Source organism: Ictalurus furcatus, chromosome 28, assembly GCF_023375685.1.
Source record: "Ictalurus furcatus strain D&B chromosome 28, Billie_1.0, whole genome shotgun sequence".
Classification (NCBI taxonomy): Eukaryota; Metazoa; Chordata; class Actinopteri; order Siluriformes; family Ictaluridae; genus Ictalurus; species Ictalurus furcatus.
The window spans coordinates 5,510,486-5,538,457 of record NC_071282.1 but is presented as its reverse complement, the minus strand read 5'-3'; the positions used below and the strand labels follow the sequence as shown (position 1 = coordinate 5,538,457).

The 27,972-nt window shown below is 38.4% G+C and overlaps 1 protein-coding gene across 1 annotated transcript; it reads right to left on the bottom strand.

The window, feature by feature from the left end:
* Window positions 1–23,637, bottom strand: aspa (aspartoacylase). The gene is made up of 6 exons (XM_053617704.1): window positions 23,221–23,637; window positions 14,575–14,770; window positions 12,783–12,876; window positions 11,099–11,206; window positions 5,534–5,643; window positions 1–2,872 (listed from the first exon to the last, which is right to left on the bottom strand). The coding sequence occupies exons 1-6, from the start codon at window positions 23,454–23,456 to the stop codon at window positions 2,675–2,677; spliced, it is 942 nt and encodes a 313-aa protein (XP_053473679.1). The 5' UTR covers window positions 23,457–23,637; the 3' UTR covers window positions 1–2,674.
* Window positions 23,638–27,972: the final 4,335 nt, after the last annotated feature.

Genomic DNA, 27,972 nt, shown 5'->3' with positions numbered 1-27,972 from the left:
TCAAAATATGAAATATTTATTCTTGTTTTTTTTTTTCTTCCTGTTAAATATGTGCAATCCAAAACCAAAGAGGGGGGAAAAACCAGACAGTAGCTTAAAACATACATACGGCTCATTACTTATAATCTAAAGTAATCTAATAAAAATCTCATTTAAAAAAAAATATGTACGTGATTTAACTTACTAAAATATACAGTATATAATCTAATTTGAAATGGATACGTCGCACATATCCGGGTTTAACATCTTTAACATTGAACAGATTGTCCATAAGCACTATATTTGTGCTACATTACTGAGAACATAATATTCCTTGCATAGGTCAGTGAGCATTTTGCCATTAAATAAAAATGTAATTCGTTGTTAATAGTGTTACTTTATCCAACATTAGTCAAAACCCACATTTCTGTGTTAAGCGTGCGCGACGGATACGACCGTGTGGGCACTTTTCAATCCGTTCCCATTTTGACACCACCGCTTGAACCAAGCCTGCTTTACACAAGCACTAAAATCGCACAAAAGACGACGCAAAGTCACAAACGCCACAACGGACTAATCATACAAGTCCGCACGGCCGATAACGCACGGACCGAAACGCTTCCGATCCGTCCGGAAATTTGCTAAATTAGCAGAACATTAACGATAATTCAGAGAAATCGTTCTCAAGTCGTCACAGGTTAAGAGTACGACGGTCAAATCTTTAAGGCTGTACGTTTGTTTTTGATCACAGGTTCATTCGTTGTGCGTGAAGTAGAAGTATATAGGATGAGGTTGTAATTTGCAGTGCGACGAAAACAAAGGAAACACATTCCCCCCCAGAATGAATATGTAAGTGGTCCGGGATCTATTTTCCCCTTCAGTCTGCATTCCTACATGCCTTCGATGACTTGACTTGGGTAACTTTGCTAGGCCGAGTGAAGTTTGTTAGAGTACAAAATTAGCACCAGTACTCGAACGCGTGGCAAGACCGACAGCTGACCACTGACGTATCGCAGAAGCATACACAGCCAAACGAACTAGGTAACCAGTTTAAAAGGCCAAAGATATAAATAATGCTTTCTAGATCAGTGGAGCAGAAGTGAAAACAGAACAAGCGGACATGTAAAAGTAACTTTAGAGACCGTCTAGACAGTGACTGGCTTGGCTAGTTTCTGTTTCTCTTCTCCTGGTCTGATTGGCTAAGCTAAAGGGTGACTCCATGATTGGGGTGCCATTTGTGATATTACATATAGTAGAATTAAATACATACTGTACGTAAGGTAAAAGACATTTGAAGTGTCATTCACAACAAACTAGGGGCGTTTTCCTGATAAATATCGTAAAGCATTTATAAAAACACATTTTTGCCCATCCAAGCCCACTATTACTACACCTTACCATGGAATAGAATCTCGATGGCATGAAGATACTTCAGAAATCATATTAATTCTGCATTAAAGCATGAAACCCTTCAGCGTCTCACACTTGAAACATCATTTTCCATGACAGTTTATGAACGTTCACTCATTCCACGTCACCCCGACGGAATATTTAGACTATTCCACAAGTCACGCGTTCAACCGGAAGTTCACCAGGAAATTTCCTGAAGATCAGGAAGTCCTTCCTTCTTCTTTCCAATGACACCGATTCTCATCCTATGCTCAGCGGGATTCATTTCAACTCATTTAAAAACAAAACATAACAAAGAAACCTTACAGAATAAACAAATCTGGACACATTCCAGAAAGTCTGAACGCATGTTTTCTTAGATTCAATATTGTAAAACGTTTAAGATTTACAAGGCTAAATGCTAACGTAATCATGGAATCAACCTAAAACAGCCAACCAGAGAACTCTTCCTCCAGGTAAGAACACCGCAAAACTGCGCACAACAATCCGCCACGGATGCTCAACGATGGCCGACGGCGAACGATCGACTTCTGGCCGAACGATCGAGCGACCTGACTGCAGACTTTGATAGAACGTACAGTTTCCTTCCCAAAAACGCTCTCGATAAACTTAAACAGGGCCAATAAAATACTCGACTCCGTTACTTCCTTCGCATAGCTACACAAGATTACTATAAACAGTTAAAACATGACGACTTGTTCGTAACAGATTCAACCGTACGTATGCCTCACCGCATACCTTTTACTCCTTACGTAGGCGATACACGCTTCCGAGTCTTTACAGGAAGTCAGCGAAGGCACGTTGAAAAACGCGCCGGAAGCTACGAGCTTTCGAAACGCTACGACGCGAGTCAGTCGATTTTTATAGCTTTTACAGCTTTACATATTTCACATGTTCCGTTTGGTAAAGTATAAAAATTGCCTGGGAATGTAAGTATAAATATAAACGCGTGTGATTGAACGTTAGAATTTTATAAATATTCTTGTAAACTGCACCATGAAATACCGGTTTAAAAAAAAAAAAAAAAGGTTAGCTATGACAAACCTTAAAACTAATATAAAAATATTCAACTTTTTTTTCTTTTCTTTGAAATTGTAAATAAATCATTAACCTGACTTAGTTTGAATTATTATTATAGATGAAGCATTTCTGTAAAAACTGTAAATATATATATAAATATATATATAAATGAGAGTAGTTGTAGTTTTCAGGCATGGCAGAATGCCTGTCAGTTAGAGATCGACTTTCTTTTTCTTATGGTCACGGTTATCGGGTGCTTTTATGGTTATTGGGTGCTTTTCCGAATGGAATTAACAGCTACGGTTTCCCTGCAGGTTGTGATGAAGGCCTGGTTCTTCTCGTAGTACGCGGCTTCGTTAATAAACGTCGGGTAGACGGGACCGGCTCCCTCGTACACGATGGTCCTCCCGTCGAATGTTTGGAACATTGGGTCACCGGGGTTCAGGGGCTCCCAATCGCAATCCTACAGACAAGAGAAGAAGAAAAGAAGAAATTCCTCCAATTCTAAACATGATTTACACGATCCTGGCAGCACGTCTCTTGTCGTTTGCGATACTTCAGTCAGAATAATCAGGAGTGTAAAATGCGCCGCTGGATATAAATGTAAAAAGAACCCATACTATTGTATATTCTAAGCTATTTCTATGGTGCTCCACATTGTTCTGTAAAAAAATAAAAAAGACAGGATGGTTAGAGTATTTCAAAAGGAGAAGGAGAAGACCCGAAGGCTATGGTGACTCAAATAATCATTCTTTCCAACCGTGGTGAGCAGAAAAGCATGTCAATGCAGCGATCAGGGGGTGTTTTTTTTTTTTTTTTTTGGAGTGTTTGTGTGTGTTTTGAGTTTTCTTTCAAGACTCAAGACTGGTTTGTAGTACACAGCCATGTTCGCTTGTTAAAAATATGCAGCGTTGTAAGGACGTACCGCTTTAAGACACGCGTTCGTGTGGGGTCAGTGTTTGCTTTTACAGCGTGGGACTCACAGCCTCGTGACTTCCCAGTGACTCTCGGATTTCATCAGTTTCGAACAAAATGAAGCCTCTCCCTTCCTCTCCTTCCTTTTTCTCGTTCAAGCTAGATGGCGAAGTGATAACCTTTTGTTATTCTAATAATATTTCAGTCTTCTTTTTCATGGGTTTGACTCTCATGTGTTAAGATGACTGCTTGCTTCTTTTAGGAATGGATTTAAGGGCGTTTGCAGACCTGTAAATCGTTACGATGCTGTATTTTCTCCTTGGCTCGATTCGCTTTCACAAGGCAACATTTCAAAGCGTACTAAAATTTGTTTATGCAAGTCACACGTAAGTACTCTGTCCTCTCATTGGTCAGAGTGCGCCTGTTTATGTTCCGGGGTCACCTATCGAGATGGATAGCTCCGCGAGCTCATTGTGGCTCTCGTTTTAGCTGTAGTTATTATAATTTAAAGTGCACCTATTATGGTTTTCCAAATATTACCTTTCATGTAGTGTGTTATAGAGCTGTTTGTGAATGTTAAAGTCTGCAAAGGTATTGACTCCCAAAAGAAGGAAGCGATTCCGAACAGCTGAAACGAGTCGTTCGTGATTCCAGACTTACTTCCTGTACTAACCTACGTAGGTTTGTAACAAAAAAACCCCGCCTCTTGTCTTCATCGGCTGCTCGCTGACAGACGGAGCTGAGACTCGTTATGGTAGTGGGCGTTTCCTTTTTGAAACACGCTGACAGCGGTAGACCAATCACAACAGACTGGGACATCTGACCAATCAGAGCAGAGTATGCTCTCTGAAAGGCGGAGTTTAGAACGAATCCTTTAGAACGAATCATTTAACGAGTCGTTTGTGCCACTGCGGGAAAAAGGTAATGCTGCAGTTTAAATTATGAGCACGTTAAAGTGTTGTTTGATCTCGGATGCATGTAAATCTATTGTACGAGAGCTTTACAACAAAATTAGGCACGTTTCAAAACCATAATAGGTGCACTTTAACCAATTTATATGTGCCACGGAGCGATTAAACCCCACCTCCTTGAGATGCTCGATAAACACCCTGTAAACTTCAGTGTACGTATGTGTTTTTGAAAGTCGTTCAGAAATCTGTTCGTCAGACCAAATTTCAGTTTCGTCTTTCACCGCGTTACACCAGAGTTCAGTTACAATCGGGTTAGACTGTTTTAGTGCCGCGTTCACATATGTCAAAATTGACAGGTGTGAAAACGCCCGAACATTATTGCTCAAATTTTTTAAAAAATGGATGTTAACTATGTATTTTATTTACGTGTTCATATTTGAATAAAATATATGGAATATTAATACAAAGATTTTACAAATAGGAGCAGATTACATGCAAAGTGAACATTCCAATATAGACAGTCATGTGCATCAACGGAGTTGAGTAGCTCAATGGTTAAGATGTTGGACTTCTGATTGGAAGGTCATGAGTTCAAATCCCAGTACTTTAAGGAGCCACTGCTGGGCCCTTGAGCAAGGCCCTTAACCCTCAACTGCTCAGTTGTATAAATGTAAGTTGCCCTGGATAAGGGCATCTGCAAATGTCATAAAAAAAAGAGTAGGATAGTAATTTTTGCTATACCACAGCGTGTTGAAGAGGGTATTGATTTTGTAATTTAAAAATAAATAAATAATTTTTTACAACAGAATCCCTGAGGATAGTAGTATTAATGCGGTCGTTCTACATGCTAACATTTCTATAGTAACAGCTTATCCGGGGACTTATCCTGTGGCAGATGCTCCACATGAACACGTTCTTATTTGCAGGAAGGAGTCTCCAGTATCAGCACTTTTTGTGACATGGGAAAGTCAGAAGTTCCACAACATTACATGGATAAAAATATCACGTGCCACCCTTTAATAATTGAACAATTGTCATCGTTGGCAAATTGTGTTCACGTATGAGAAATAAAACACTTCAGGACATTCCGTCATAGGAAAATGACCTCAGGGTGGATCTTCAGAATGGGAACAGCAGCTCCACTTCGCATCTGTCGTCGATTATTTTCCTACAACATCATGCCCCAAACTGTTTCGTTTTATTCCGTAGATAAATAATAAAATAAAACTCTTGGTAGTGAGAGATGAAGTCAGGACACTATAAGAGAGGATGAGAGGATGAGCGTGCTTGTGTAATACCTGTAAGCGAGGATGCACCATAGCGCTGATGTTGCCGTTAGTGTCTCTTGGGTAATCCACTCTCTCGTGCACCCTGAACACTTCCACACGGCACGCTGGAAACTCCACGCCTTTGAAATACACACACAGCACAGCAAGGAATCAAGTGGAATGCTTGTTTCCAAGGAATCTTAAACTGCGGAGCGCAAAAATAGGCAACAGCCTTGTTAGAACATATCCTTATGCTTTTATTTGTATTTCCTTTTTTGACATTATTAGGTTTATTCCATCTTTCACTGAAAGACGACCTCTTAAACTCCCAAAAGTCTCTTTGACTAAATTTCTTTCCTAGCTGTTTCACTATAGTTACAGAATAATTCATAATGTTTCGATTTTCGATCAATACCCGAAGCATAAGCTGGAGTGTATCGTTCTAATAAGTTTATCATTGTGATTGTTTCCTATTATTTTTATTAGTTCAATCGACTACTGTTTTTGTTTCATGATTCTGAAGCGGGGCACACGCTGGCTTAGTGGTTAGAACGTTCGCCGCACGCCTCTAGGGTCGGGGGTTCGATTCCCACCGTGGCCCTGTGTGTGCGGAGTTTGCATGTTCTCCCCGTGCTGCGGGGGTTTTCTCCGGGTACTCCGGTTTCCTCCGCCAGTCCAAAGACATGCACGGTAGGCTGATTGGCGTTTCCAAAGTGTCCGTAGTGTGTGAATGTGTATGTGATTGTGCCCTGCGATGGACTGGCACCCTGCCCAGGGTGTACCCCGCCTTGTGCCCCATGCTCCCTGGGGTAGGCTCCAGGTTTCCCCGTGACCCTGAGAAGGATAGGCAGTATAGAAGATGGATGGATGGATGGATTCTGAAGGGATTCTGTGTATAAATGATAGGCTAAGCACGTGCTTATATCATTTTCCTGGGCTTCCCATTCAGATTATGCAAATCAAAGAGTACAAGAATCAGAGACGGGGATTTTCGATAGCATCTAGACCCGAGCCTTTAAACACAAGCAGGTGGCTTTAAACCTGAAGAAAAAAAAAGAAAATCAGGAATAGAAAATGTGGACTGAATAAGGAAATTGTGTTTACTTTAAATATGAGACAATTTAAAAAAACGAAAACTATTTAAAAAAAAAAAAAAAAAAGACTAATATGATGATATATGACGCATTTGGCATAATATTAATACATTGCCAACATACTGTATTGCTGCATCACAAAATCCACTCACATTATTCAGCAGCTTAGAAAATAGCACTTGATCCAGTACATCCTATTGTTTTAGACTGTATTTATCACTGTTATTGCTTTTGCATGGCTTGAACTTCATTCAACTCTGAATAATGATGCAAGATCATGTTTTTGTGATTTTACATGGACGTGTGCGAGTTACTGTGCGAGTGTGGCGCGGTGTTTGTTCAGCTTGAGATTACTCAGCAGGGTTGGGTTCCTTGTGTCCAGATCAGTTCGGCAGGAGATCTGAAGCAAAACCGTACTTGCTATCCTGTGGGATTCATTTCGGTACTGATTTTTCCATAAACCATCTCAAACAAATATCTCCACATAACTAAAACACTAGTTTATAATGCAGGACTGAAAAGTCCGTAGACGTTAAGCTATGGTTTAGCATATACAGTCATGGATATAAAAGTGGATTAAAGAGAAATGAAATGGGTTTTTCGATAAAGGAGCTTGAGGTTCTGTCATCGCTGCGGATTGTGAAGGTTAAATTCAAATACCAAGACTAGCAGATATCCGCTGTTGACTCTTTGGGCCAAAGCCTTTAACCTTCAACTATACAGCTCTGCGCTCAGACCGGGTTCTGCCTCACCTTTAAGTCGCTTTGGATCGAAAATCATCTGCAAAATAATGCATAATAATAGCCAACTGTAAGGTTAAGCTTGAACTCTGTGATTCAACATTTTAGGGTTTGTAATCCATAAACATTGACTAATTACATGTCCTTTGTGGTTGTGCGTGCTTTTCTAGGCATTTATTACACTGCAGTTTCAGTAAAAAAAATTTTAGCATTATATGGGATATAGCAGTATCCCAGTAAAATCATGGCCGAATCCTATAACAGAAATAATTGCAATAACGTGGGCTCCCCATGTCAGTTGATATGATGAAGATCCTCTGACGATAGTCCTGCGATTAAAGGAAATGACTACAATCTGCTTATGTCAATCAGCACCACCCTGCATACAGTTCTTTGGAAAAGTATTTGCCCCATCCTGATTTCTTCTCTGTGTCTCGTACTAAATCGTTTCAGAAATCAAAACAAAATCTAAGATAAAACGAAGGCAACCTGAGTAAACACAAAATAGAGTTTTTAAATGATGATGTTATTTATTGAAGCAAAAAAAGTTATCCAGTAACAACTGGGTCTGTGTGAAAATGTACTTGAACCGCATAGTTACTAATTCCTGAAATCTATGAAACTGCATTCATAATGGGGTTCAGCTGGACTAGACACAACCAGGCCTGATTACTGCAAACACTGTTCAATCACATCAACACTTAAATAGAACTTTTTCCAAGTTGGTTAAAAGGTCTTACTGAGTAACACACAGTGCCAAAGCTGAAAGAAATTCCAGAAATGATGAGGAAGACGGTGATTGAAATACATCAGTCTGGAAGGGTTACAAAGCTATTTCAAAGGCTCTGGGACTCCAAAGAACCACAGTGAGAGCCGTTATCTCCAAATGGAAAAACTCAGCACAGTAGGGAACCTTCCCACAAGCGGCCGATCTTCCAAAATTCCTCCAAGAGCACAGCAATGGCATCCAGGAAATCACAAAAAAGCCAAGGACAACATCAAAGGAATTACAGGCCTCTCTTGCATCAATAAAGGTCACTGTTCATGACTCCACTATCAGAAAATCAGAAAGACACTGGGCAAAAATGGCATCCATGGAAGAGTGGTGATGTGAAAACTACTGCTAACCCAGAAGAACAATAAGGCTCGTCTGAATTTTGCCAAAACACACCTTGATGATCCTCAAACCTTTTGGGAGAATGTTCTGTGGACTGATGAGTCGAAAGTGGAACTGTTTGGAAGACATTCAAACAGTTACATCTGGTGTAAACCAACCACAGAATTCCACAAAAAGAACATTATACCTATGGTCAAGCATGGTGGAGGCAGTGTGATGGTGTGGGGATGCTTTGCTGCTTCAGGGTCTGGGCAACTTGCAATAATTGAGGGAAACATGAATTCTGCTCTCTACCAGAAAATCCTAAAGGAGAATGTCAGCATAGGAGTAAATCCTAGTCCTAGAAGTACATGAAAGACTGATCTCCAGTTATCGGAAGAGTTTGGTTGCAGTTATTGCTGCTAAATTTGACACAACCAGATTTTAATTTTAAGGGGGCAATTAGTTTTTTCACACGGGTGATAACTTTTTTTTTTGCTTCAATAAAAAATAAAAACTGTATTGTGTGTTTACTCAGTTTGCCTTTGCTTTATATTGTATTTCGTTTGAAGATCTAAGACTATTTAGTATGAGATATACACAAAAACCAGAAGAAATCAGGGCAAATACTTTTTCACAGCACCGTACATGGTAGATTTGCAACTCAGACAAATGTCGTAGCAGTCATCGCACTCTGGGATTTTAAGGGGGGAAAAAAAATCGGTCTTGGTATTGACGTGCCATTTTCATGTGCGACAGAACCGCCGTCACCATAACAAAGAATCACATTCAGCTATAAGTAGTGCAACATAAGGTCATTCCAGCTTACAGTAATCAGGTAAATCCACGGTAAATCCTCTGCTCTGTGGCGAACGAGATACAGATATAATCCAGACATTCAGTATGCAGTATATAATACATTACAAATACAATTTAAAACCTGGGAACCATGCGATGTGCCTTATATCGTACGATTTAAAAAATAAAAATGACTATGTTTTGAGAGAGCGCATTTGGCATCCACCGTTTTGTTTCAGCTTCCGCTGGGGTCATTTTCTGTGGGTTGTTCAGAACATTAGTTTTGCTCCATCACTCTATCTATCTATCGATCCTATCTATCTTTTGTCTCAAACATTTATAAATATACCTAATATTAAGGAACATGAAAGTGTTTCAACCCATTTTACACCCCAGCCCTGTTGAATTCTCAATTCTGATTGGTCGGAGGGTGTTGATTCGTTTTCTGTATCAGCATGTCGAATATGTATCATTTCTATAGTAACAACTTACACGGGAAGTTGCATTTAAACAATAATAATAATAATTTAAAAAAACGTGTGTAATTGTTGATATGCTGATGACGTTTATTTCAATTTTTTTGGAAATGTTAAAGCCGTAAAAATAAGATTAGTCTATTGTGTAATTAATTTCTAGAGACAGAGAGGCTGGTGAGGGTGCAACTGTTTGCAGCTGCTATAACGTAATTGAAAACAGAAAAATGACTTCACAGAACTTACAACATTCGATGTAAGTATAAACGGATACAAAGTATGACGTGACGTTCTTTCATTGATCAAATTTGGTAGTGTTGGTAGACGTGGTATAAGAGGAATAAAACACTTCCGGATGTGCTCTTATAGGGAAATATTTCACTTCCAGGTCACTAATTCTGTATCACGAAAACCCAGTTGTTTATTATTTACCTACAACATCACTCCCCCAAGTGTTTTATTACTTAAACTTAAACGTTATACCAAAATTTGAGAATATACATAAATAAAATACCCTAGAATTTAGATTAAAAAAATTCTTTTTTTAAAATCTTTATGTAAGGGTTTTCTCTCCCCTTCTTGATATGCTGCATCCTTTGTCGTTTTGTTTCTTGACTCGGCTTCCGAACAGTTAAACTCGAGCGAGTGGAAAACACGTTGCAGCACTCACAGGGAAGCATTCACCAGCGACAACGGAGCGCCAGTGCTACACTCCTAATGACATGGAAACTGACCAACTTTCAACAAGTATCCTATTCACAAGATGCACAGGCAGAACCAGACGTACTCGTCAGGCCTTGGCTCTTGCGGCATGTTTAAGAGAGGGAAGACAAAAAGTGTGTGTATGTGTATGTGTGTGTGTGTGTGTGTTCATTGGGCAAGATACAGATGATGTTACACGTGAGTGCCCAAAACTGCTTTGTGCACCATGTGAATGTACACACACACACACACACAAAGAGAACAAGGTCTTTAGAGTAACCTGTTCCTCAAAAAGTATCAATGTCAGGGTTCTCAAGTTCATTTTCACATCAGAGGTCGGTGACTCAGTGTACTAAATAATAAAACAGATTTCTCTGGTTATTTACACAGTTGGCTGCGGGTTAGGAGAAGAACAATGCCTCTGTGGATTCTCAAATAATGAATTGGATGTTCTGCTTTGTAATCTTTAAATCTCTAGAAGCTCTTTTTTTTTTTTTTTTGCCAAGTACTATTACTGTGGTGTGTTCTTGCTTGTTAAATGTGTTCTGTGTAGCAGCTTGAGATGCCACTAAACTGCAATCTCGAGATACCATCATCAGACTTCCGACTTCAAATCTCACTGTTTCGTACATACATCCCATAAGAAAAAAACTGGTTCCCAGGCATCTACAGTTCCCTTATATTAGCCTTACCGCTATTAAACATCTCGATGAAGTCCAGAGCGTGCTTCACGATCATCCGCATGGACTGGAAGATATTGCTCCGCAAAACTCCCTGAGGCTGGGGACCCACTTCAAAACCTGAAATACATGTCAGACTCTTAGACACAGATATTACATAACACATGAACGTTGCTCCTTGGTGTTTTTCAGTTATATAAGTGATTGCAACATGTATGTATGCGTGTGTGTGTGTAGGTTTTCAGCCATCCAAGTCCCTTTGAAAATATCTAGTACAGGCATGTAAGTGAACACAAATACATTATTCAGAATGGACAGATAATTTGTTGTAAATGGAAAGCTTTAAGCTAGATAAATATTCAGACCCAATATTTAGTACAACCCCAATTCCATGTAACTATAGATAAATGTAAATAAAAGGAGAATGCAATGATTTGCAAATCTCATAAACCTGGATGTTATGATGTTACAACAGAACATAGAAAACACATCAAATGTTTAAAGTGAGGAAATGTACCATTTATTTTCCCAGCCTTTTGCTGCCCCCATCCCAACTTTTTTGAGACGTGTTGCGGCCGTCAAATTCAAAATCACCCAATGTTTTTTTCGTAAAATGGTACATTTCCTCGGGTTAAACATTAGATACTATGTTCTATTGTGAATAACACAATATGGGTTTATGAGATTTGCAAATCATTGCATTCTGTTTTTATTTACATTTTACACAGTGTCCCAATTTTTGGGGAATTGGGGTCGTACTTCGTAGAATGGAAGTTTCTTCCATTCTTCCTTGCAGATGCTCTCAAGTTCAATCAGACTAGATAAGGAGCATCCCATTCTCAGGTCTCTCCACAGATGCTCTATGGGGTTCAAGTTTGCTCTTTACCTGGGACACTCAAGGACAATAAGAAACTTGTCCTGAATCCACTCCAGCTTTGAGTCATTGCCATGCTGAAACATGGACCCTCGCCCCAGTCTGAGGTCTTGTGCACTCTGGAGCAAGTTTTCTTCAAGGACGTTTGTAACCGTTCTACATCCGACTACATTCGTTTTCCTCCTAATTCTCATCAGTCTTCCCGTTCCTGCTACTGAGAGATCAACCCCATAACATGATGATGCCACCACCATGCTTCACCCTTCACCATAGTTGAGGTTGAGGAATTGTCAGAGCATGTGTTGGCAGTGCTGGCATTTCTATCCCCCGTGTTTCCTGGGATATAATGATAGGGTTCTTTTTTTTTTAACCTCACGCTTTAGGCCACGTCCTGTTCGAGTTTAAATCCGAATACAGATACAGATAGTAGCACTGAGCCTTCTTCAGTTATTTAACCTGTAATATTCATGGTGCTTGTCGGGTTGCATTGACAGCCTGAGTACCAGACCTTGTTGCAGTCCTTGTGTTTAGTATTGCTGTTTTTACATTGCCTACGAGAACCATTCTAGGTCAATTATTAGAAAGCAAGTCTTCAGGCAAAAATGGTAGCTGAAAAAAATGTAAATGAAATGAAGCAGTTTCAACAATCATCTGTATCAAAGTCCAGAGAACCCCAACCACCCTACCACTGCAAATTTACTCACCTTAGCAGACTTTGGCAAAACGCCATCTTTAAAAACAAGTTTGACATTCTTTAAACAATCAGCCAAGTCAAACAAGGTGCTGCACTGAAAAATTTGAACAGCTGAATATTTGACTCACCGACAGCGTGCTTGGCCACTGAGCGGGTGGTTGAATATTTGAGTTGAGGGTGTTCAGTCAGCAGCACCATGCAGCTCTCAGGAGCCATGGCTTTCTGGGCAGAAGGCACACAGGTGACACTGTAATCTGATCCCGTACTTATCCCACTAACCTCTGCTGCACAAGGCACACTTTGTGTTGATAACATTAACTCCGCTTCACGTCGGGTCACATCACACTACTCTACTACTCATTATTTTCCTATAACAGCACACCCCATTGTGTTTTATTCCCTACAAAACGAGTGGGTTCAACGTCTTACACCATGTCTCACTCCCTTATATGGGTGCTCCTTTAATACTGTTCACATTCCTGTGTGTAGTGTTTTGCTCCTAAACTCTTATGCTAGTTATGGAAGTTATGATTGACACAGCAATGCGTTTTCAACAACAACCACGAGCTGACACTTTTTCAACAGTTCAATGTACAACATGTTTCCTGATGCTGGAGGATATGAATCTGAACAGTATAAAGTCCATGATACTAGCGTGATTACCGTAAGCTAAATGAATAAGCCAGCTGTAACCTCGCTTGATTACATGGTGACGTCATGTAGATTTCGCCACGTACAGCGCGATTCGAAAGTCTACCAGGAACTTAGCCCACTTTCTTTTGAATTTGTTGCGTCACATTTCTCAAAGTTCCTGAATTCCTCACTAAGCACTGTGTAATATTGACAATAGCATATCAGGTCTTAAGAGCAAATGTGTGTTAGCATTTGAATGAAACGTGATGTGACGGAAGAGGACATTCAGATAAATTACATTCGTGAATTAAGAAATTGATTTTAAATAAATAGACTTGCCTCCAGTGTTGACAAATAACAAACGTAAACGCTTCTCAAATTTTTGGACCCTACTCGAAAAAATGGATAACTCTATAATGCTATAACGGTTTTTAAGCTGGTCAATCTGAGGGAACCTTTAAAAGTTCTATGTGGAACACTACACCAGAAATCAAAACCCTTAAAGGGATAGTTCACCCAAAAATGAAAATTCTGTCATTCAGTTACTCAACCTCGTTTCGTTCCAAACCCATAAGACTTTCGTTCATCTTCGGAACACAAATGAAGACATTTTAATGAAAGCTGGGAGATTTCTGTCCACTGTTTACAGTCCAAGTACCCAAAACTTTTAATCTCCAAAAAGTTCATAAAGGCGACGTAAAAGTAATCCATGTGACTCCAGTGGTTTAAACGCCAATGTTATGAAGCAATACGAATGCTTTGTGTGCACAAAATTAACCCCTAAAATTAAGCCTTTATTCACAAAATATCTTCACGTCCGCTTAGATCTCCAACGCGCGTTCAACAAGCCCTCTTCTATGTCGAAATCTGCAGACATCTTTGTTACAAAGATTGTTCTATGTGACTCGGTTTGTGCACAGCGTCCCTCTTGTACTGCTGTAAACAGTGCAGCGCTTCTAGGTTGTATCGCGAGAGAGGAACGTTCTCCCGGACAGAAATCTCCCAGCTTTCGTTAAAATGTCTTGATTTGCGTTCTGAAGATGAACGAAAGCCTTATGGGTTTGGAACAAGATAAGGGTGAGTAATTGATGACAGAATTTGTATTTTGGTGTGAATTATCCCTTTAATAACCATTGAAGAATCGAGGGTTTCACTATAAACGGAGCTGAAATAATGCTAAATCGGAGAAATTGAACAGCTGTGGTTAAAGTATAATGTTCGTTTTTTTTCCATGATACCCAACAAGATTCCTCTGAACTTCATGTGTGAAGTTTACAAGCTGCTTACTTTGATGTAATGCACCATCTGAAGGGTGAAGTGGTCTGTCGAGCTCTCCAGGATGAGCGTGGAGCCCATGTTGGATGTGGTGTTATGGAGGTCAATGATGACATCGTAGGCATCTGGACTTCCTTTAGGTCCAAATATCTGATTGATTTCCTTGACTCTCCGAACTTCATACGGCAGCTCGTCTCCACCTGCCGTGCTGTGGAGAGACGTCGGCGTGCCGTGTTAAATCCGACAGATAAATGCAGTCTTGGTTTGGAATAAAACACAAGTGGGCATGCTGTTATAGCACAAGAATCAACTACTGTATGACGTGGTGAGATCCGTGGCTCCATGCAATAACTGCATGTCCAGAAGTGTTTCGTTCCTCGTATACCACAGCAGTTTACATACAACAATTACATTTGGTTATTAATTAAAGGACATACTCTTTTTTTTTAAATCCATTTATAGTTATAAACTTATCATTTCATATATTGTGAAATGTCCGTAAATCAAGTTGGTTACTGTCATGACCTTTACTGTTCAACTTAAGACCATGTGGACTGTTCGCCATACAAGTTCCTGTGGAATAGTTTGATTTTATGTATGGAATAAAACTAGAGATGCACCAATACTAAATTTCTCAGCCGATACCGACAATTCAGAGTGATATCGACCGATCCCGATAGTTCTACCTTTCCTTTTATTCCTTCTTTTAAATGAATAATAATTAATTCGACAACTCTGAAAGAAAAAAAAAATCAACTAAAAACTTTATTCTCTCCATTTCAACAAGTTGTTTCCCAGTAACTGGTCTCATAAACATCAACACATTACTCTAATTAACATTAAGACATGAACTAAATTGTGAAGATTAAAGTAAGATTTCTACCCAGCACCTGAAATGTGACTGGATATATAACATACAACCGTTTCGATTCAGCTGTTTACAACACTGACATGATTCACACCCACAACCATAATTCTTGGCTGAAAAGTTCCATGGGAACAGAATTCGAATGTTGCTCTTAATAATAGTTTTGTGGTTTTCGTGGTTTGCATGAGATGTGTTTGAGTGCTCCCAGAACGTGAGGCAAAAAAAACAATTTTCCAATTCGCACCACATGGCTAATTTGAAAAGTTAGCTATTATAGATGTTCATGTAAATAATATAACTTCAACTCATAGTAAAGAACGTTCTATCCGTGTATAGTTACATTCAATGGTGTGAAACATTCACAGAACTAGTTAAGTCACGTTAGATCCTGAAACCTTTCCCATGGCGGAAAAATCAAATTTACAGCTTCACCCCTAACTGTTACAAAGTGCTGACAGCAAAGACTCCTTCGTGAAATGCTAAACAGACGGATCCTTCACAATATTTTTACAAAAGCTGATCAAAAACGTACTGCAAACAGTACCTTTTTTCTTTTTTTTTGCTCACCGAAGGAGGATGTACTAAGACAAACAACAACCCAGGTTTTAATGGGTTACTCTTTACGGTTACGCTTTGTTAGGCAGGTTAACGAAACACTGCACTGTCTTGTAGCAGTGGTGTTAAAGTGCATCTGTTATGGTTTTCCAAATATTACCTTTCCTGTAGTGTGTTATAGAGCTGTTTGTGAACGTAAAAACGTCTGCAAAGTTTAAAAAATCGAAATGCAGGACAAACGGAGTTATTGACTTCGAAAAGAAGGAACCGATTCTGAACACTGAAACGAGTCGTTAGTGATTCCAGACTTACTTCCTGTACGAACCTACGTAGGTTTGTAACAAAAAGCCCCGCCTCTAGTCTTCAGTGGCTGCTCGCCGACAGAGGACTGGCACATCTGACCAATCAGAGCAGTGTACGCTCTCTGAAAGGAGGAGTTTAGAACGAATCCTTTAGAACGGAACATTGAACAAGTCGTTTGTGAAGCTGGGAAGAAAAAAGGTAATGCTGCAGTTTAAATTATGAGCACATTAACGTGTTTTTTGACCTTGGATTCATGTAAATATATATTGTATGAGATGTTTCAAAACCATAATAGGTGCTCTTTAAAAGAGTTACAGTGTTAACTCTCCTATTCACGTGAGAATACGGTCTTTGGTGGAAAGGAAGCCGAGGAGGTTCGAAATATCTCCGTGGTTTGCAGTTAGTTGTCATGTCTAGACAGGAGAGAATGTACACATAAACGGCACAATTTAGACGTGACGTGACCCACAGCAAATAGCAGGTGTGAACGAATGAGGTGTTAGCGTTGGCTGAAAATAAAGAAATAATAAATGAATGAATAAATAACTAAACAGTGCTGTCCCTAGAAACCTCAAATGGAGCCATATGAACCCTAAGAACCCCCGCTACAGTACATGTAAATGAGACAAACAAAACAGCCTTCCTTCATACACTGTTACACAGGAGAGGGGATTGTGTTTCAGCGACCAGAGCGCTGGACTGTATTTTAATTACGATGATGCCATTTCATTTAGACCTTACGCTCAGGCTGCTTTCAAAAGCTCTCATGAATGGATAGTACATTGGTTTAGCTTTTTAAATAAATAAAAGAACAAACAAACAAAAAAGAATCAAAGCTGTACTTGAAGCACATTTACAAGCAAACAATAAAACGTTTTAAACGTGTCTATTATTTGGACCTCATACACAGTTTGGCTCCAATAAACTCTCAATTAGGCCAGACTGCACTAAACAATACACACAATGCTGCTGTTTTTAGCCCAGAATGAATGTGTTATGTACAGCGTTGATGCATATTCATTTATGCAAGTCGTGGTATTTGTGAGACCTTGCTATATACAGTCCCCTCCAGAACTACTGGAACGGCACGGCCAATTAATTTGTTTGTGCTCTACACCAAAGTCATTTGGGTTTACTATCAAAAGATGGATAATGGATTTCAGCTTTTATTTCCTGGCATTTACATCTAGAAGTGTTCAACAACATAAAACATAGAAGCTTTTGTGTCAGACCAGCCAATTTTTAGGTGAGCAAAAGTATAGGAACAAGCAAGCCTTGAAGTAAAATAAAGTAAATAACTTGCTTGCAGTAACTGAATCAAGACTGAGTGACATCACCAAATTGTTAGTTTCTTCTTTGTTGGTGATGCTTTTCCTGTCTTTTACTCCAGCCTCTTTCAGTTGTTGTTTGTTTCAGGGGGGTTTCTCCCTTCAGTCTTCTCTTCAATAGGTGGAATGCTGCTCAACTGGGTTAAAGTCTGGTGATTGACTTGGCCAGTATAAAACCTTCCACTTTTTCCCCAGATAAAGTCCTTTGTTGAGTTGGCAGTGTGTTTTGGATCATTGTCTTGCATGATAAAGTTCCTCCCGATGCATTTCTCTGTAAATTGGCAGACTTTATGTTCCTGTAAACTTCTGAATTGATTCTGCTGCTCCCATCATGAGTTACATCATCGATAAAGGTTAGTGAGAATATTCCAGAAGCAGGCATGCAAGCCCAAGCCATGACACTACCTCCACCATGTTTCACAGATGAGTTTGAATGTTTTGGATCACAAGCAGTTCCTTTCTTTCTCCATACTTTGGCCTTTCCATCACTTTGGTAGAGGTTAATGTTGGTTCCAGAACTTTCATGGCTCGTCTCTGTATTTCTTTGCAAATTCCAATTTGCAATTCTGATTTTTACTGCTGATGAGTGGTTTGCAACTTGTGAGATGGCCTCCGTTCTTGGTGGATTGTGATACCTTCACCCCTGCCTTGTGGAGGTTGCTGGTGATGTCACTGACTGTTGTTTTTGGGTTTTTCTTCACAGCTCTCACAATGTTTCTGTCATCAGCTGTTGTTGTTTTCCATGGCCGACCCATTCTGTGTCGGTTGCCACTTTTCACCAGTGGTTTCTTTCTTTTTCAGGTCAATACGAATTGTTGCTTCGGCTATGCCCAATGTTTGTACAATGCCTCTGAATGATGTTCCCTATTTTCTCAGCTTCAAAATGGCTTGCTTTTCTCCCATAGACAGCTCTCTGATCTTCATGTTGGCTTATCCTTTTTAACAACAAATGCAGTCTTCACAGGTGACACTGAAGGCTAAAACCAAGAGTAGACGTTCAGAGCCATTTATTGTTTAAAAACAATCAATCTAACAGAAAACACCTGGGTAACAAGAAACACCTGTTAAACACCTGTATAAATTGGGTTGTCTGATACAAAACGTGCCATGTTCTACGTCGTTTAACACATCTACAAATAAATACCAGGAAATAAATGCTGAAATTCAAAACTCCCTTTCACATTCGTCTTTTGATCTCAAAACCAAAATGTCTTCAGTCTACGGCAAAAAAAAAACACAAATCCATTCCATTAGTTTCAGAGGGGACTGTATGACGAAAGATACTTTTAACCTTGATTTTGCAACAATGGGAATTGCCGGCATTGCAGCCACTTCCTTCTTGGTAACCTTCTTGGGACTTCATGTGTTCAGGAGCCACCCAACTTCCACAAAGGGATTCATGATGACTAACGGAGTTCAACAAAAGACTGAAACTTGTAGAAAAACAGCAAGAAACTTGTGGAACTAGTTATAAGTCTGAAAAAAAAGTCAGCTTTTAACAGTCAGCTAGAAGGTGTTTGGAGAATCTCTTAAAGAACATCAAAAACAGCTTAAAAAAAAAAAAAGGATTCGGGTTAGGATCCACTGTTTGGACGGAGGGGAAAATTAGGGATACAAATTTATCCTTTTTTCCCCCCCTCAAGCATTTCCCCTTAGGAATTGCTTTATTGGCCAAGTACACTTTACTATATGGTGCACAAATAAGCAATATATTAATACTTAACTAATGCTTTAACTACTGAGGAATTAATATATGCACTAATGCTTACCTCATGAGGAAATAACAGAGTGTATACATTAACAGCCAACTAAGTCATATATGAACAGCCACTGATAATGGTAATAGTTAAGTGTTAACATCTTGTTGAGTCATTCTGTTAACTGCCTTTCTCAGCAATAATAAAGATCATTTCTATTTCCTTTTGTGTACAAGTGTAGGCTAACCAAAACTTTTAGACACTTCGTGTCAAGAAATGTCTACCTCCAAATAACCTGAAACCATCGAAACTCTCAACGCAGTATGCAATGCAGTATGTCTCTGGTTTATCTCTACAAACTTTCCACAAAATACCCCACATTAAGTAAAAAACAAAAACCAACATTTTGTGCCAGACTTCAAAGAACAACTTATCTTTTTAAAATGAAAGATTTTTGTAACCTTTGAAATCAACCACATCATGCAATACTCCTAAACTAGGTCAATTTTGGACATGACTGGACAATTATGTTGCTATATATATATATATATATTTTTTTTTTAAAAGAACCCAGATATATTCTGTCACTTTGGTCATCAACATTAAATATTGTAGACCTGAATGTTAACATTTTTGGAAAAATTTTCTTTTTTAAATTTCAGGTAAATAATTTTTATTTCTTTTTTTTTTTTAACATTTTGAATATTTAAAAAAAAAAAGAAATCAAATTTCAAATGGCATACACTGTTCTAAATCATCTCAAATCTGGATATGTCTTGAAATAATTTATGCGTGGTTAAGTAATTTGGGACAATTTCACAATGCAAAGCTAACACCACTAAAACCGCTCGCATTGTGCTCGCATGTGGAACAATTTTCTCTGGAGCAATTACGCCTGCACGTTTTACGTTTAGCTATTGGGCTAGCTAAACACCATCAACTAAACTAATCTACGTGTATTTCAATCTAGGATGAGCTCATTTCATTGTTGATGGTGTTATACTTTAGGTTATATTTTAGGTTAAGGTTATACTTTGTAAACAGGATCTTTAAAGGTCTGAACCTGTCAGTCACTCTTGTGTATAAACAAATGACCTCACGTGTATACGAACATCGCAGGAATTCAGTAATAGCTGTTCAGTAATGACTATTTCCTATTTTTGTGATTAGAGCTTTTAAATTAGGACTTTGTATTTTAAATTGACATTGCCAAGTTATTATATATTACAACTCGTGACATGAGATCTTTATGAGAAAACATCTTGTTACTGCAAGGATCATCATTTTTCTCAATTCCTAGTGATTACACGGATGATCTGGTCTGACCAATTTGGGGTTAATAACGGGACTTTTTCTTGTAGTACACAGATGCTTTTTTTGGTTAAAAAAAAAAAAAGAGATGTTTTCTCATAATATTAAGTTGTTTTCTCTTAATAACAGCATGTTTGCTTGTAACAAGATGTTATCCCATAATAACGAGATGTTTTCTTGTAGTAACAAGATTTTTTTTTTCATAATGAGTTGTTTTCCTGTTGTAAACAGATGCTTTTTTGTTTAAAAAAAAGATGCTTTCTCATAACAGCGAGTTGTTCTCTCTTAATAACACTGCGATATTTAAGCAGTGTGTTCTCGAAAAATGTATTCACTGTAAAACAGTAACTCAGTGAGTGAGAATTAACTTTACCTATCGCTACGGCTTCACAAGTGAATATCATGTACTGCTTCCTCAGTGTTGGTGTTACACTGCTGGTGTCAGTGTTTATGTTCGCTGTGAAATATGGACTGAGGTTGTTCTATAATTCTCTGGGTCTGCATCTAATCTGAGGCTCCGAGTTAGGGTTAGCTAGCTGGATGAGTGATGCTAACCTAGACGCTCGCCTGAGGTAATAACATCACTTTAGCATACAGCTCGCGGTAATGTTAGACATTCCCATGTATTCCCATACAGATTTTCAGCATGATGTAATACAGAGAGTGAGTTAATGTCACTTAGATTTAGTAAGTGTTTTAGACAAGGCAAGCTGTAGTAGGATGGGTTAGGGCCGTGTTTCTTCATGTATTCGGTGAATGTTAATGCCGGGTAACAGGTGCAGACAGTCAGTGTCTAACGGAACTTACCTAGCTCAGTAATGTCCAAGCCAAAAGTTCTTCACAAGGTTAACGCGACAAAAAGAGAGCACGTAGGTTGTAATGCTTTCCACTATCTCTGTGATGTAAGCTGACTTATCTAGGTTATGCAAAAAAAATTGGCGGTGAGGTGTTAAAGGTAGGAAAATAAATATTTGCATGTTAGCCAGATTTTCATTTTGTTCATTTACATTAATTAATTTAGCAGACGCTTTTATCCAAAGCGACTTTCAAATGAGAAAATACAAGCAAAGCGATATATCAAGCAGAGAACAATACACGTAGTGCTACCATACAAGATCCGTTAGTTGAGTTCCAGAAGAAGCAAAGTGCGCAGAGTAGAGGTGTAAGTGCCAGAGTAAACAAATTTTTATTGTTTTTAGGGGTTGGTTAGGTGTTCACGGAAGAGCTGAGTCTTTAGCTTGTTCATTAGGAGAGTGGAGTTCACATTTCCAAAATTACAGTTTGGGATTCTGTAACGTAAATTCTTAGTTACACCTCAAAAGTATTTGTACATATTTTATAGCTAACAACTAACCAACACACTTTTCACTCTTTTACAGATTTTCAAATGGACAGGAGCGGGACTCTTGTCTTCTCAGACAGCAGGGAGATTTGTAAGAAGACGCATCAACTCCAATTCTTACGTCTGTCAAATGTTTTCATGATTTTAATAAATGTCACCTGAACTTCACGCAATTGTTTGCTTATTTTATGAGCATTTTAGTAGCATACAAACTAAAACTAAAATACGGGCAGAGGTGGCTCAGTGGTTAAGGTGTTTGTCTACTATTCAGAAGGTTGTGAGTTCAAACCCCAACACCGCCAAGCTGCCACTATCGGGCCCTTGAGCAAGGCCCTTAACCCTCAACTGCTCAGATGTATGAATGAGATAAACGTAAGGTGCTCTAGATAAGACCGTCTCCCAAATACCATAAATGTAACGTAATACAAACAAATAGCATTTTAGGATAACTGTAGGGACAAAAGTATAAACAACACATCCCTATGTTATTTTATTATTTTTTTTAACCACGCCTTGTGTGGAAATGTACTACCACACTGATTGTGTTGAAAGCGACGCACACAGGTGTGTTAAAAATGAGCCCGTGATGTGTTATTTTGAACACATCTGTTTTAATAGCGAAGATGATACCACATTTTTTTTCTCGTAATAATGAGATTTTCTTTCTCTTCTTGTTGAACCGAGTTGTTTTCTCATGGTGACGACACATTCGCATGGAATAACAGGATGTTCTTTCCTAATAACAAGATGTTTTCTTGTAACAAGATGCTCGTCGTGTAATAACAGAATGTTTTCTGGTAGTGATAAGATGTTCTTCTTGTAAATAAAACACTTTTCTGGTAATAAGATAACATAAAATAATAATGGCATGCTTTTCTTATAGTAACAAGATACTTTCCTCGTAGAAATAATGAGATAGGCCTAGTTTTGATGCAAAAACGAGATGTTTTCTGATGGTTACGACGTGCTTTTCTCATAATAACTGATTGAGATGCTGATGGAGAGTTGTTTCTTCCATGGCAGCACTGTTCAGTACTTTGACATCATTCAAGCCACGTTTTTTTTTTCCTCTCTAAACTCTTGTCAAGCCGTGGATCAGCTGACTGTGTGAGAGATAATCGTGCACGCGCCATCAGACGAGCAGCGTGAACTTTGTGCAGTGCGGAAGAGATGTGCGTGATGTGCTCGTATACAGGATAAACAAGTCTGGAGAGCGCGAGGCAGGCTGTTAGAGGCGCGAGCGTTGGTGTTTACCTCAGGTTTTCCTCTGTGAAGGCTCGGTTCAAATCGGTGTCGATGTACCTGGCGCACTTCTCCACAGCTCTCGGGTTGCTTATGAAGGGCTCGATGTGTACTCTGCTCCTCCGGATCTCGAAGTCGTTTTTGGTCCACATGGACACGAGCATGATGCCGGACATCTCGTTCCCGTGCGTGCCACCGAAAATCGCCACGCGCCGGGCTTCGGCAAAACAACACACGTCACTGCTCATAGCGCGCGGCACCTGCGGGAGGTTAAAATGCCGGAAGTGCGAGCCGTTGAAGTGGGATGAAAGTTTCCAGAGATGTCGGGCGGAGTGTACGACGCGGCTGGTGTCTGTAGTCACTCCGAGAGGAGTTGGAAAGCACGTTATATAACACGCTTTAAAAGTCCGAGTGGCGCTCGAGGCTTTAACCCCGCTTTCAGGACTATATTAGGCTCGGGTGGGCGGGGCTAAAGAGAAATAACTGCCCACAGTAAACAAACCGGTTAGCGCCGGGATTCGCTCTGTCAGCCGGGTTAGTTTATCGTGAAACAACGTTAGAAATCTTTTGTTAAAAACACCAATTTATGCTTTAAAAATACATTCAGGCGACACTTTATTACGTACACATACCTTGTATCTACACTCATTTATCATTTTGTCACTCAAACACCAAACACACACACACACATTCGTCCTACTATCATTACAAGGACCTGTGCTTATAAGGACCTAATTGATGTCCATCTTTATTTCTTTAACCCTTGTGCGTCAATAAAAAAAAAAGTTACACATAGGTCCATAGAGAACAAAAATGTCCATGTCCAAAAATCTGTCATAGAAATATTATATATTAATAAATTTTTTCCACTTTCACTGACGTAGTTTTTATTTATTTAATTTTATTTATTTTTTTCCAGCATTGGTTCTGATCATAATTACCAAACATTCATTCATTTTCAGAATTGTAACACTTTAAATGCTGGTTTGTTTACATAATGCAACAGATGTTTGTTTTTTTTTATGGAAAAAAATAAAAATAGTGATTATTTTCCATATACTAAATGCTAAGCAGATTTTTTATCTTTGATTATTACAGTCTTTGATATGTCAGTGATTAACAACAACATTAATTTTGATGCATTCATATTTTTTATGCAGTGTCAGATTAAAAAAATATTTAAAAAAAAAAAAAAAAAAAAAAAAAAAAAAACCTTACCACCCAGGTCCATAAAGGACAAAAATGTCAGTCAAAAAACTGTCATAGAAATTATATATATTAAAAAAAAATTTTTATTTTTTTTACCAGCATCAGTTCTGATCACAATTACCAAACATTCATTAATTTTCAGAATTATAAGCCTTTAAACACCGATTTCTTTACATAATGCAAAAATCGTCAAAGCTCAGTAACCTTCTTTGACTCGTATATATGCGGTGGGATTTTTGATTTCCAGTACAATATCATTTCTTTTTTTCAGACTGTTCACACACACAAAATTTTTCAGTACACACATACAAACCACAACGCTGATATCCATATCCACACACACACACAAAATTATAGCTGCATCATTTATTCAGTTCGTCTGCAGCGCTTTATAATACAACAGAATCAGAAAAAGAAAACGCGTGTATTTTACCCAGAGGCTAAACCTGAGAAAATAGTACACATTTCAGAAAAAAATTTAATAAAATTCAAGGTTTTGAAACCTTGTCAACAAAATAAAAGCCCATTAACACAGAATGCATGATTTTGTGCTAAAACGTCAGTATAATGGGGACATTTTTGTCTTTAAGGTCCTGAGTGTAACTATTTTGTGTACCTAGTTTAAAATGGATATATGAAAGCAAATGAGGGGGAAATATTAAAATTCCAGTAAAAATACATACCTTTTGCAAAATTTATGCTGTTTGCATTAACACAGACAAAAGAATCATTTAAAAAAAGAAATGTCCATAAGGATACACAAGGATTAAAAAAATATAAAATTCAGTTCTATGTGACTACTGCAAGAAAGAAATGCTAAAATGTTACTGTCAGTGTTCACTTACAAAGATTTTAACACAGTCTGTTAAAACTGAATTTTAGAAAACATTTGGTAATTATTGTGTACTTGTAAAACCCTGTTGTGGTTGTTGTTATTGCTGTAAGAAATTAATTATAGTTACTCAGGACTTCTTAATGTTATATTAAGCCCCAAGTAATTATGCTACAAATAAATAACATATTAAACATAAACCTAAATGTAACCTAATGAAAATGCGTCCCCAAATGTCATTCAAATGATTTTCAGTCCGTTTTGACAAGCAATGCAACTTAAGATCATATATAAAAAATGTTCCACGTTGATTGTTAATAACAAGAAAGCTTAGACAAGATAGAAATATAAACAGTGTCCCAACATAACTGAATTCACCCTAATTAATACTATGACCGCAGCTAAATTTAACACCAACTACTTCAGTAACCAAAAGGAAACTTTTTGGCTCTTATAGCTTTATAATAAATGATGCTTTTGTTTTCCTCATGAGGACCAGCCAAATGTCCCTACAAAGTCTCAAAAATCAGCTATTCCTATCCATGCAGACAAATGGTAGGCCTACAACAGGACAACTGCATGAGTGTGTATTTGGTTTGCCTTTTTTTTTTTTTTTTTTTAAAAACAAAGTCCAGCAGGTAAAACCTCAGTCTTGGTCAAGTGGAAGATGTGAGAACGTTCTCAGACTTTCATAGATGAGATTAAATCTTTCACATGTTGCAGAGTGAGCTAGGAATGAGAAAGTCAGTAGGCGCCCCCATAAGGGATTCCTTTTTAACAGGTTTCAGAAGGTCATGGTCCCATGAGAGTTGAGCTTCTTAAAGGTGGTGGTATAATTAAGTCCGTTGAGATCCCACCAGTAGTCGAATGACATATTCAAAGCCAAATCAACAAGAACATGTAAGATAGTTCACTGAAATATGACCTGAATATATGAATATGATTTGAAAGTTCAAATTAGTCAAATTAAGTGGTTTACTATACAACTTGATCTTTAAAACTGACTTTGCACAATACTTGCTTACTTTGCACAATACTTGCTTCTTTTACCATGTTATCCCTCTTGAAAATGTAAAATTCCATATAGACTGTAGTAATACTTCAGATTTTTCATGGCATTCCCTACTTCCAATACTTCTTTCCCTTTCATAATAGTTCAGATTATTCAAAGAAATATCAGTCTCTGACTTTTGTATTTCCTGTTTCAGAGGTCTTCTGACTCCCCCGTGAGAGGCTATGTACAGTATATGACACACACCTTAAAAGTCCCTCAAGAGTCTTTTAAAGTGCCCAAAGCTTAGTTGTAAACACAGACTTGTTAAATATGGTGGAAATAAAAGCCTTGCTTCGGAACCAAGCAAAAGAAATGTACTGAAACCCAAATCTTAATCATATTACCACCAAAAATCGAGCTGGATGAAAGTAATCAGATGTTTCATCATTTAAAAAAAATAAAAAACACTTTATTAACATACATTTATCAACCCCCCCCCATTTCCCCCTGGGGAACTCCCTTACCACCAAGAGCTGTTCCAGTATTAGCACACATGAACTTTGCTAGACGACTACTTGGAGTCAAGTGACTACAGAGCAGAATTCTGCAGCAGAATTCACCATGGAGGCACTAATCTGAGGCAATTTGATTTCCAAAACACTACAATCAGACCTATAAATGTTTTAAATGCAAAAAAGAACCAAGGAAATACTCAAAGAAAAAAAATACATATACCATCTACTTGAGTTCAATCATAGTTTACAACAGTCAATAATTAAAAAAAAAGAAGAAAAGAACAGCTGAACATTAAAAACAGAAGAATCTACAAAGTAGCCTCACTCATCACACAATTTTTATACAGCTATCCACTACTTAGGACATGTTTGGCAGACAGCACTAGCTTAATTCAGTTCCTAGTGCTCAGGAAGACAACACCTAGTTTCCTTAGGCAACCAGAAACCTTGCACATCCCCAGCAACACAGTGAATCCCCCAAGGTTCTGTTCTCAGGCTCCTTTAGTTAGTTAGTTAGTTATCTACACTCCATGATTGTCTACAGTCAGTTCAATCATTTTCGATTCTGATTGGTCGGCAGTTTCGGTGGCAAGGTTTATATTTAAGTGCTTGTTCTAATACATTATAATTTATATAGTAACATCTTTCATAGGGACTTGCATGGCAGATGTTCCACATAAACAGATTTTTTTTAAAAACTTGCAATGGTAAATATGGTGAAGCTTTTTTTCTGATGAGACGTTCACCATTTTTGAAAGTGTCTCCAGCAACAGCGCTTTAACATAGACAAGGGTGTAGCGTCACATTTTGTGTCTTTATGATGGAGGGGTTTCTGGTTTTTCAGTAACATGAGAAGCTGCAATTTTTTTGTCTTATTAATGTCAAGAGAGAGAGAGAGAGAGAGAGAAAAGGTATGCAAGCTTGTTTCCACTACCTATGAGAAAATGTTATGCAGAATGATCTCACAATTACCTTCTTTTTATCTCGCATCCTGTTAACACACTCTCCAGGAGTGGCCCAGTCCCGCTGAAAAGAATACTTCACTTAGGTTATATTGCCTCGCAACACATTGCTAGGTTTTTTGTTGTGGTTTGATTATGGGAAACGGAAGCACAGAGTCACAACTGTTAAATATTAACTCGCAGGCGAAACGTACAGTCGCAATTGTGTGAAAATAACTTGAGATTTTTAGTGCTGCTATAACATAAAACGGG